General features: G+C 43.4%; 1 protein-coding gene across 1 annotated transcript; it reads left to right on the top strand.

Moving 5' to 3' along the window:
• The first annotated feature begins 6,973 nt into the window (after window positions 1–6,973).
• On the top strand, window positions 6,974–12,084 carry mat2aa (methionine adenosyltransferase 2Aa). The gene is made up of 9 exons (XM_023987840.2): window positions 6,974–7,208; window positions 9,483–9,560; window positions 9,767–9,889; window positions 10,020–10,132; window positions 10,247–10,390; window positions 10,592–10,810; window positions 10,994–11,176; window positions 11,389–11,522; window positions 11,703–12,084. Exons 1-9 carry the CDS (start codon window positions 7,118–7,120, stop codon window positions 11,803–11,805), a joined length of 1,188 nt encoding a protein of 395 aa, XP_023843608.1. The 5' UTR covers window positions 6,974–7,117; the 3' UTR covers window positions 11,806–12,084.
• Window positions 12,085–12,493: the final 409 nt, after the last annotated feature.

The raw sequence follows: 12,493 nt of genomic DNA, 5'->3' as shown, positions 1-12,493 counted from the left end.
TGTGTGTGTGTGTTGTGTGTGTGTGTTGTGTGTGTGTGTGTGTGTGTGTGTGTGTGTGTGTGTGTGTGTGTGTGTGTGTAGAGAGAGAGAGAGAGAGAAGAAAGAGAGGGGGGGGGGGAGAAGAAAGTTTAGCCTACTTTTGTTACATTACAAAGTAAGCATTATGGTATATAAAGATGTAAAAACACATTTTATACTGATTACAAACCTCACTATAGATTACGTATGGGATAAATCCTGTCCGGACACAAACTGAAACAAAGTTCTGTAAATAATTAATTAAATTAATTTAATATAAAAACACCCCAAAAAAACATAAATATATCATACTACAGTTGGGTATGAATTACATAACTTAGGTAAGTAACTCTTTCAACCACTCCAACCAAAATGTTTGTAACAAACTATAGTTGGCAGTCGGTTAGGACATCATGGCAGACACAGTCATTTTTCAACATTTACAACAGATTATTCACTATAATTCCAAAATCCAGGTCAGAAAATGACTGTGCTTAAACAGCTGGAAAATGCCAGAAAAATGTCATGCTTAGAAGCTCTGAAGGAATGACATAATTTAGAGCATTGAAGGGTACTGTGGATGCTATTAAGGCACTTCCAATCAGATGCCTCTTGCTTGACATCATGGGAACATCAAAAAACTAGCAAGACAGAAAAAATTGCGACCTCCACAATCGTATTCCTCCTTGAGCAATGTCCAATCCTGAAGGATAACGCCTTCATACTACAAACAATGTTACCAAGTATAAACATAAACCAATGGAACGCAGCCGGACATATCGGCAGGAAGAGAAGCGTTCGCCGCTAGAGAAAGTACTTTGGGGCGAAAGTCAAATCAATCCCAGAACACAACAAAGACTTGGTGAAGACGGAGGAAAGTAAAAGTATCTATATCCCACACTAAATAACGAGTCTATAGACATATACCTAAAAGGCCGCTCAAGCAAGAGAGCAACTGTTCCAACACCATAAAAACAAACTACGGTTTGCCAACTGGCACATGGGAAAAGATCGACTTTTATAAAATTGTCCTAGGTCCTGAGAAAAAAATAAGAACTGTTTGCATAAGACACGTATGATGAGGAAAAACGGACCTTGCAAGTCAAAGAATACCAGCCAATTGAAGCACGGGGCAGAATCACTTGTGGTGCTTGCAGCAGAGCTGTTGCCTCAACAAAATTGATGGCATCAATAGCAGAAGTAGTGGATATTATTGAACATACATTCAAGACTCATCAGGAAAAGCGTTGTCGCAAATGGTCTGCCCAATGAACATAGATCCAAAGCAAACTCCAAAGTTGCACATGTTAAGCAACAAAGTAAGGGTATGGAGGCCATCACAAAGCCCTGACCTCAAACTCTATAAATTGTGGGAGAACTGAAAAAGGGCGGTGTTGAGCAAGGAGGCTACAACTGAATCAGTTTACACAGCTCGTCAGGAGAGGCAAGCACAATTATTGTGGGAAGCTTGTGGAAGGCTACCTGAAATGTTTGACCCAAGTTAAACAATTTAAAGGCAATGCTACCAAATACTAAATGAGTGTATGTAAACTTCTGACCCACTGGGAATGTGATGAAAGAAATAAAAGCTGAAATAAATCCTTCTCTACTATTATTCTGACATTTCACATCCTTAAAATAAAGTGGTGATCCTAACTGACCTAAAACAGGGAATTTTTAGTTGGATTAAATGTCAGGAATTGTGAAAAAGTGAGTTTAAATGTATTTGGCTAAGGTGTATGTAAACTTCCGACTTCAACTGTATATAATCTTTAAAATGGTCTGCTACAAAAAAAAAGCACATACTTCAGTATAAATAGAGTATGAACAGTATGTCCTCAAACTCTATTTATAGTGCCACTAGATTTGATTTGAGTACAATCCTGTTCTTGAATGCAGGCCAGAACTACACTATATGTACAAAAGTATGTGGACACCACTTCAAATTAGTGGATTCGGCTTTTTCAGGCACACCTGTTAAACTGCCACTGGTTGTCTATGGAGATTGCATGGCTGTGTGCTCGATTTTAATTACCCGTCAGCAACAGGTGTGCCTGAAAAAGCCGAATCCACTAATTTGAAGTGGTGTCCACATACTTTTGTACATATAGTGTAGTCAACTGTAAGTGCTATTATTGTGAAGTGGAAAAGTGTAGGAGCAAAAAGTGGTAGGCCACACAAGCTCACAGAACGAGACCGCCGAGTGCTGAAGAGCAACACTCACTACCGAGTGTTCTAAACTGCCTCTGGAAGCAATGTCAGCACAAGAACTGTTCGTCGGGAGCTTCATTAAATGGGTTTCCATGGCCACACACAAGCCTAAGATCACCATGCGCAATGCCAAGCATTGGCTGGAGTGGTGTAAACCTCGCCGCCATTGGACTCTGGAGCAGTGGAAATACGTTCTCTGGAGTGATGAATCACGCTTCACAATCTGGCAGTCCGACAGAAGAATCTGGGTTTGGCAGATGCCAGAAGAACACTACCTGCCCCAATTGATAGTGCGAACTGTAACATTTGGTGGAGGAGGAATCATGGTTTGGGGCTGTTTTTCATGGTTCGAGCTAGGCCCCTTAGCTCCAGTGAAGGGAAATCTTAACGCTACAGCATACAATGACATTCTAGACGATTCCGTGCTTCCAACTTTGTGGCAACAGTTTGGGGAAGGCCCTTTCCTGTTTCAGCATGATAATGCCCCTGTGCATAAAGCGAGGTCCATACAGAAATGGTTTGTAGAGATCGRTGTGGAAAAACTTGACTTGTCTGCACAGAGCCCTGACCTCAACCCCATCTTTGGGATGAATTGGAACGCCGACTGCAAGCCAGGACTAATCGCCCAACATCAGTGCCCAACCTCACTAATTCTCTTGTGGCTGAATGGAAGCAAGTCACTGTAGCAATGTTCTAACATCTAGTGGAAAGCCTTCCCCGAAGAGCGGAGGCTGTTATAGCAGCACAGGGGAGACCAACTTCATATTAATGCCCATGATTTTGGAATAAGATGTTCGACAAGCAGGTGTCCACATACTTTTGGTCATGTATTGTATGTTTGACTAAATACATGAAAGCTTCTATTTCTCCATGCCACTGCAATCTTCTGAGTGTGCGCCAGACAGTGGAATTAACAGCAACACACTGCAGCATTAGTTTGTTGTCATCTTATAAAATGCCCTCCCTGGCACTCAATGACCTCTTTCATTCTTTTTTGTTATTTGCATGTATTGTTTTGTATTGTTAGGTATTACTGCACTGTTGGAGCTAGGAGCATAAGCATTTCACTACACCCACAATAACACCTGTGTATGCGACCAATAAAATGTTATTTGGCTAGCACAGTAAACATCTTAAAGGAAGGACATCAGAAGATATTGATGAAAACAGGATGATTGATTATGAAGCACAATAACAAAGGGTATGGAGGAGTAGGCAAAACAACACCACAGTTCTGTGTAGGCCTTCTACCCCAGCCAATTGGTGTCTGGACTCTGGACCTTTATGGCACAGGACAGGAGGTAGTGCAGTTGACTTTGTCACTTGTTGTGACAAGGTAGGGTGGTATACAGACGATAGCCCTATTTGGTAAAAGACCAAGTCTATATTATGGCAAGAACAGCTCAAATAGGAAAAGAGAAACGACAGACCATCATTACTTTAAGACATGAAGGTTAATCAATACTTATATATACATTAGATGGCATATGCAATAATATATATCTGTGGACTGCAGTAACTACACGCCGCACCCACTACACACAGCGCCTACTGCCATTGTAGGTACTAGTAACAGTAAGTGTAACAGTATACCTTCCGTCCCTCTCCTCGCCCCGAACCAGGGACCCTCTGCACACATCAACAACAGCCACCCTCGAAGCATCGTTACCCATCGCGCCAGCAAGGGGAACAACTACTTCAAGGTCTCAGAGCGAGTGACGTCACCGATTGAAACGCTATTAGCGCGCACCACCGCTAACTAGCAGAAGCCATTCACATCGGTATACCACTCACCCCCCTTTTCCGCAGCAACCAGTATCCGGGTTCAACAGCACAATGTAACAGTATAGCTTCCCTCCCTCTCCTCGCCCCCATACCGTGGCTCGAACCAGGCACCACCACCACACAAAACAGTTCACCCACAGAAGCCATCGTTACCCATTGCGCCACAATAAGCCGTGCCCTTGCAGAGCAAAGAACAACTACTTCAAGGTCTCAGAGCGAGTGACGTCACCATTGAAACGCTATTAGCGCGCACCACCGCAACTAGCTAGCCATTTCACATCGGTACATAAGCCCATTAGCATTACATCACAACAAGCATTAAGTCCACTACATGCACGCTAGCTAGCTAGTACAACAAAGATGCAACACTAACTAGCTAGCTAGTACACATATACAGTGGCTTTCGAAAGTATCACCCCCTTGGCATTTTCCTATTTTGTTGCCTTACAACCTGGAATTAAATTTATTTTGGAGGGGGGTTGTATCATTTGATTTACTCAACATGCCTACCACTTTGAAGATGCCAAAATATGTTTATTGTAAACAAACAAAAAAATACAAAAAATCTAAAAACTTCAGCGTGCAACTATTCACCCACCAAAGTCAATACTTTGTAGAGCCACCTTTTGCAGCAATTACAGCTGCAATCTCTTGGTATGTCTCTATTAAGCTCGCACATCTAGCCACGGGATGTTTGCCATTCTTCAAGCAAAACCGCTTCAGCTCCTTCAAGTTGGATGGTTCTGCTGGTGTACAGCAATCTTTAAGTCATACCACATATTCTCAATTGGATTGAGGTCTGGGCTTGACTAGCATTCCAAGACATTTAAATGTTTCCCTTTAAACCCTCGAGTGCTTGAGCAGATGCTTGGTCATTGTCCTGCTGAAAGGTGAAGCTCTCCCAGTCTCAAATCTCTGGAAGAGTGAAACAGTTTCCTCAGAATTTCCCTGTATTTAGCGCCATCCATCATTCCTTCAATTCTGACCAGTTTCCAATCCCTGCCGATGAAAACATATCCACAGCATGATGCTGCCACCACCATGCTTCACTGTGGGATGTGTCTCAGGGTGATGAGAGTGTTGGTTTGCGCCAGACATATTGTTTTCCTTGATGCCAAAACTAAATTTTAGTCTCATCTGACCAAGTACCTTCTCTATATGTTTGGGGAGTCTCCCACATGCCTTTTGGCGAACACCAAACATGTTTGCTTATTTTTCTTTAAGCAATGGCTTTTTTCTGGCCACTCTTCTGTAAACCAGCTCTGTGGAGTGTATGCTTAAAGTGGTCCTATGAACAGATACTCCAATCTCCGCTGTGAGCTTTGCAGCTCCTTCAGGTTATCTTGTCTCTGATAATGCCCTGATTAATGCCCTATTTAACTAATATTCTGAAGGTAATTGTTGCACCAGATCTTATTAGCGGCTTCATAGCAAAGGAGTGAATACATATGCCACACCCTTTTCCGTTTTTTTTTTTTTTTTAGAATTTTTTAAAACAAGTTATTTATTTAATTTCACTTCACCAATTTGGACTATTTTGTGTATATCCATTACATGAAATCCAAATAAAAATCTATTTAAATTACTGGTTGTAATGCAACAAAATAGGAAAAATGCAAAGTGGATGAATACTTTTGCAACGCACTGTATATAGAGAGTTAGGCCAGGGTTTAGAACGGCCGCCATGTTAGCACCCATATAGAACTCTATTCTTGAAATGTTGGTGATGTAACAATACGAGAGTGCCTCCGACAGTTCCCTATGAAATTACCCGCTGTAAACGAGCAAATCAGAGCAACAAATTTAACAGACATTTTTATTGGTTAACATTTGAGATAATGGGTATCCAAGTTTTTACTGTGTTGTAGTGTCATCAAATTGCATATCTGCTTTCACTGGACATCTTCATATGTTTTGAAAACTATCAGAAACAAACAGCACAATGCGGAATCGTTAATTATCACTTAGCAACAACTATGGAGGAGAAAGTGGTGCTCTCGGAACGTTCAACCACAGATAGAAGAACGAGCCAGGTATTTCACCGGAAGCATCCGGTTGGCTTTTTCACTCACCACCAAATATGGTGATGAGAGGAAGCCCAATGGTCGGAAGTGGGAAAAGATGGATTTTGGTTGAGATTCTGCAAATTTTCTCATCGATAAAATGTTTGTTTATATTCTACCCCCTTTTTCTATCTTGTCTCATCGCTGCAACTCCAATTGAGCGCTGCCCTATGGGACTCCCAGTTACGGCCGGTTGTGACACAGTTTGGGATCGAACACAGGTTTGTAGTGCCTTAGACCACTGCTCCACTTGGGAGGCCATCGATCAAACGTATGATCTCCATACTATTTTTTTGTTTCCAAAACCAGACTCTGTAACAAACAGAGTGGACTGCGTTTTGTAGACTTTGCCAAAGTTTTAAAAAATGTTGTTATTTAGGAATGCAAGACCGAATTTAGTTTTTGCACACTTATCCTGTACTACTAAGAAAATTAAAAGAGACCTACTAACTTCTATCAAACCCTGCCCCATCCCCTTCATCCCCTTCCAACCTCAATAACCCTATACACCAATCTTTCCCTCTCTTCCACATACCGGTACTAACAACAATACATCAACACATGCTTCACCGTGGTACTACTGTTGTACTGTGTTGTTGTATGTGTCGAACTGCTTTGCTTTATCTTGGCCAAGTCGCAGTTGCAAATGAGAACTCAAGTAGCCTACCTGGTTAAATATAGGTGAAATAAAAAATACATTTAAAAAACGACTTGGTGGGCGCAGTGTGTACTCGATCATCACTACACCCCCCCCCCCCCCCGAAAAAAGACTACCTGGAACGTGTCCTTAGTCAACAGCCCCTCCTATACGTTGCAATTGGCTAAACAGACAGGACACGGGGACGCCCCTCACTGACGCGATTGAAGGATAAATATCAACGCCACCAGATTGTTTCAAGAACACCGGCGAAATAGCTAAGTCTACAGAAACCCTAATTTTTAAATTGGGCAATATACTTAGTATCAGATACATCATATTTTGTAAACTACAGTTGACTGAGTTTAGCTAGATATACTCTGCAAATAACAATTCCTTTAAAATGAACGGGCAATTGAACGGTTTCCATAACTCACTCATTGATGAAGACTGCTTTTTGTTCACCTCTGAATCTGTTGGAGAAGGACACCCAGGTGAGTTTGAGTCCGTATTATTTTAGCTAGCTAGTTTCCAACATAAGGAAAGGTTATGTGGTAGATTCAGCGAACTAGCAGCAAGTGCTGCCAAATGCCTGCCAGTCATTTTTACAAACACGCATAAACGTTAGCTAACATATTGTTCGTATGCCYCAGTCAGCTAGCTATTTGACTATTTTTCACATTTGCTGATCTGAGTCAGCCGATATTATGAATGGGGAACGCGAGCCAGAGTCAGGCCACGCGGGTTGCCTTCGCCATGGGATCGGGTGCTAGCTAACGTTAGCTAGAAGCTAATGCTAATCCAGAAAAGTGTGACACTAAAATACTTGTCTGGATGGTCAAGTCGCCACCTGTGGTGCGTTTATTTAAAAACGTAACATATATGCCATATTTTTATATATTCGTCGTTGTTCCTTTCATTGAATTTATTACCACATTTTGGGCGAGTCGAACAACGGTATTACATCAGTAGACTGCGAGCTCGTGCACGTGACATAATGCAACTGCGAGCGCGGACCAAGTAGCTTTTGTTGTTATCTGGTCATTGGGTTAGCGGAGTTCTCTAGCAGTGGTGTATTTTAGTTCATTCCAATGCGTGTAGTATAGTAACAGTTGTGTCGGTGATTTATTTTGATTTGACTGAAGCATGAGACCACGGTGTACTCATTTCACCTCAAATTACCATTGTTTCATGAGCTGAAATAAAAGATCCCAGAAATGTTCCATAAGCACAACAAGCTTATTTCTCTTAAATGTTGTCCACAAATTTGTTTACTTCACCCTTAGTGAGCATTTCTCCTTTGCCAATATAATCCATCCATCTGACAGGTTTGGCATATCAAGACTATGATTAAACAGCATGATCATTACAGGGGACAATTTAAAAAGTGACTCAAATGTGCAGTTTTGTCACACAACACAATGCCACAGATGTCTCAAGTTTGGGTGTGAAATTGGCATTTTGACTGCAGGATTGTCCACCAGAGCTGTTGCCAGAGAATTTTAATGTCTCTACCATAAGCCACCTCCAATATATTTTTAGAGTTTGTCAGTACATCCAACTGGCCTCAACCGCAGACCACATGTGTGGGCGAGCGGTTTGCTGATGTCAACGTTGTGAACAGAATGCCCCATTGTGGGGCATTCTGTTCACCTCTACCGACAACAAACAATTGCATTTTATCGATGGCAATTTGAATGCACAGAGAGAGCGTGTTGAGATCCTGAGGTCTATTGTCGTGCCATTCATCCACCGCCATCACCTCATGTTTCAGCATGTTAATGCACAGCCCCATGTCCCAAGGATGTGTACACGATTCCTGGAAGCTGAAAATGTCCCAGTTCTTCCATAGCCCGCATACTCACCAGACATGTCACGCATTGAGCATGTTTGGGATGCTCTGGATCAATGTTTATGACAGCTCATTCCAGTTCCCGCCAATATCCAGCTTCTTCGCACAGCCATTGATGAGTGGGACAATATTCCACTGGCCACAATCAACAGCCTGATTTAACTCTGCGAAGGAGATGTGTCGAACTGCATGAGGCAAATGGTGGTCACACCAGATACTGACTGGTGTGCTGATCTAAGCCCCTACCTTTTTTTGTCAAGGTATCTGTGACCAACAGATGCATGTCTGTATTCCCAGTCATGTGAAATTCATAGATTAGAGCCTAATGAATTTATTTACTTATGAAGTAAAATCTTTGAAATTGTTTCATGTTTTTATATTTTTGTTTGCATTACAGTAGCTAGCCAGGTTTTCTGGCTACAGTCCTCATGTACAGGTTTAAGTGCAATGCTCACTCAACATTTGGGGGAGGGAGACAGCTCCATTGCAGCTGATTATCTAGGCTTACCTCCACCCTAAATATAGGCCTAGGCCTCTTCTCCAGGGACTGCAGTGCAACTGTGGGCAGCCTGTCGCATTATGCACCTTTTGTCACAAGAAGCTGCTTTAAGCAAGCAGTCAATGTTGTAACAATTCAGTCCATATGATAATCTTTTGAATTAAAAGCCAACATGGTGCTAGTGGTGAGACTGTCTTGTAGAGACTGCCCCCCTCCTTGCAGGGCTGGGGGGTGCCAGCCAGGGTGTGAATGGACTGTGGTTAGGAATGTGGCCACCCTAGTGCTTTGCAGCTGTCGCTCATATTGGTCCATTGGTTTTGCATTTGCAGGGATAAACTGCCTGGGGAAGTGTTCAGCTGTGTCTTTTTTATATGTTTAAGCAGGATACACCCGTAACTCCCTTTTCTTGTTTAACAGATAAGATTTGTGACCAGATCAGTGACGCTGTGCTTGATGCCCATCTCAAGCAGGACCCTGATGCCAAAGTGGCATGTGGTAATGATCAAGCACCCATTAAAAACTTTTCTATGGATTTGTCCATGTTACATTAACATGACCTTGCTTCTGTCCCCCCTTTATCACCCTGAATAGCTAATGCTCATGTTTACCTCACTTCCACTCACTTTCCTTCACTTGATTTTCTTCCATTTGTCCCCTTCTTTCTCTCACATGCTTTCTCTTTCTGTCTGCATTTTCTTCAGAGACTGTAGCTAAGACTGGGATGATCCTGCTGGCAGGGGAGGTCACCTCCAGGGCAAACGTCGATTACCAGAAGGTTGTCAGGGACACGATCAAGTACATTGGCTATGACGACTCCTCCAAGGGTATTATGGCGAATTTGCTCTGATTAGATTAAATTGCTACTTTCCATTGAAAACATGGTTTTAAGAGGTCACAGGGTTTGCTTTAGTAGGTACAGAAAGTAACACTGAGGTTTGACTTCCCTTCCCACAGGCTTTGACTATAAGACCTGCAATGTCCTGGTGGCTCTGGAGCAGCAATCCCCTGACATCGCTCAGGGTGTTCACCTGGACCGCAAAGAGGAGGATGTGGGAGCTGGAGACCAGGTTAGAAGGCTCCTGTCTTTGAGTGTTTGTGAGAGGAAGTGACTGGGCCTTGACCGTATGATAGTGTTTGTTTTTGACCCCGCTCCAAGTGTTTGACTGTGTTTTGTGTTACAGGGTCTGATGTTTGGTTATGCCACGGATGAGACTGAGGAGTGTATGCCCCTCACCATCGTCCTCGCCCACAAGCTCAATGCCAAGATGGCTGAATTGCGCCGCAACGGAACCCTCCCCTGGCTGAGGCCAGACTCCAAAACTCAGGTTAGATTCAGCATTGTAGCCCATGAACACCCATGTACCAACTATGGCAAGGAAGTCATGTAATTCCTTGTCCAGATCTTCGTAATGAAGCTGGCTTTTCAGATGCACTCCAATCACATGCAGGTATCCTAGTATCTTGCCTTACCTTGTCAAACGTGTGTACTCTTTGATTGACATTTCATACCTCGTCGCCCTCTCTAGGTGACTGTTCAGTATAGGCAGGACCGTGGGGCCATGCTCCCAGTGCGTGTGCACACTGTCGTGGTGTCCGTGCAGCATGATGAAGTAATTTGCCTGGATGAGATGCGTGACGCGCTGAAGGAGCAGGTTGTGAAGGCTGTGGTGCCCACCGTGTACCTGGACGACGACACCATCTACCACCTGCAGCCCAGCGGCCGCTTCGTCATTGGAGGTCCTCAGGTGAGACTGAGAGATGTATTGTACACCACTGTCCTCAATAGACTCTAGAAAATGGCCATCCAGAGAGATGTGATCAAGTAGCTACATAGTCAGTCAGATTTGTTTTTTAAAGTAGGCTCTTSTCAACACGAGAGACATTTCCAAGGCTGTCCTGGGCTCCTTGGCTGACTCTCCCCCTCTCAGGGTGATGCTGGCCTGACCGGACGTAAGATCATTGTGGACACCTACGGAGGCTGGGGGGCCCACGGTGGAGGGGCCTTTTCAGGGAAAGACTACACTAAGGTGGACCGCTCTGCTGCCTACGCTGCCCGCTGGGTGGCCAAGTCCCTGGTGAAGGCTGAGCTCTGCAAGCGCGTACTGGTCCAGGTCAGGATTGAGCTAATGGCTGCAACCTAACAATTTTATTTGTCTTTTGTGGTTGTTTTCAGCTTGTGGATTCAGGTTTTGATTTGCTATAAGAGTCATTCACTTAGAACTGTTATGTATAACAATGAGATGAAAAGTAAAGATAGCATATTTTACAACCTGTCATGTGAATCTTGATCATGTAAGTTAATAAGAAGTGGCTGTGTTGTCAGGTAGCCTATGCTATTGGAGTGGCCCATCCCCTATCCATCTCCATCTTCCACTATGGGACTTCTCAGAAGAGCGAGAGGGAGCTGCTGGACATCGTCAAGAAGAACTTTGACCTCCGCCCTGGTGTCATTGTCAGGTAGTGTGGAATAATGGTGGCTGCCAGTAACATATTTTGTTATCAGCGGTCCCATAGGGCCGGAGCTGGTCCTCATGGGTCTAGGGGTTCTACATTTGAATGGCAACGGCTTGGTTTGCCCTCTAGTAATCTGCGCATTTATTTACCCAGTTCAACACTATTGTGCTTTCTGTGTTCCAGGGAGCTCGACTTGAAAAAGCCTATCTACCAGCGGACAGCTGCCTATGGCCACTTTGGGCGGGAGGCCTTCCCCTGGGAGGTTCCCAAAAAGCTTAAATACTGAATCCCTCACCCTGAGCTATGGGTGTACTACAGAAAAACCTACAAGCTCTGGGAGGGACGAATGTCCACAATCACCCCCAAACTCTCATCCCTAAAGGAAACATTTTACTCTCCTGTCCCCTCTACCCATCTGCAATTGCTTGCACACCCCCTGAAATCCATTTCCTGTCTTTCCCTCTGACAGTTGTTTTATCTTCACAGAAATGTATTTTCTCTCTTCTCCCTGCCGTTTCTGTACCTATCCCCCACCCAATGTTTCTCTGGTTGGATAAATAATTGATGGCACATTTTAGGCCTAAGAATGCTAGGAGTTGCAACAGGTAATTAGGATGTAAATCTTGTCCCCTTAACTATTTTTGATTAAAAGTGAAGTTTTTGTCAGATGCAACCAAAAACCCATTTGTCAAAGTGGAACTGCAGAACTTGAGTTTTCTTAAACTATAGTACCTTGTCTGGAACAGTTAACCCTTCAGACCATGTTTTCTGACGTATTACAGAGAAGTCAGAAGCTTCTAATGAATTCTGGTTCTGTTGGGATGTATGTTGTATCTCTATTCCCTCTGTCACATCCTTTGTCAAATTAAGATTACATGTGAAAGTTCTAGAATGTTCTGTTTGTCCTGATAGACCAAGGTAAAGGCAAGGCACTTCCCCTCTAGACAGTGACCACTGGGTGTCGCTAGAGAAAC

This window comes from Salvelinus sp. IW2-2015, linkage group LG5, assembly GCF_002910315.2.
Source record: "Salvelinus sp. IW2-2015 linkage group LG5, ASM291031v2, whole genome shotgun sequence".
NCBI classification, from domain to species: Eukaryota; Metazoa; Chordata; class Actinopteri; order Salmoniformes; family Salmonidae; genus Salvelinus; species Salvelinus sp. IW2-2015.
The sequence above is the reverse complement of the archived record's forward strand: the minus strand, read 5'-3'. Positions and strand labels throughout refer to the sequence as shown.

What these genes read in the sequence shown, in the direction of transcription:
- mat2aa (XM_023987840.2), top strand. Translation starts at nt 7,118, where the DNA reads ATGAACGGGCAATTGAACGGTTTCCATAACTCACTCATTGATGAAGAC. An exon ending in GCAAGCGCGTACTGGTCCAG is followed by an intron (nt 11,177 to 11,388) that starts GTCAGGATTGAG and finishes CTGTGTTGTCAG; the next exon opens with GTAGCCTATGCTATTGGAGT. An exon ending in CGCCCTGGTGTCATTGTCAG is followed by an intron (nt 11,523 to 11,702) that starts GTAGTGTGGAAT and finishes TCTGTGTTCCAG; the next exon opens with GGAGCTCGACTTGAAAAAGC.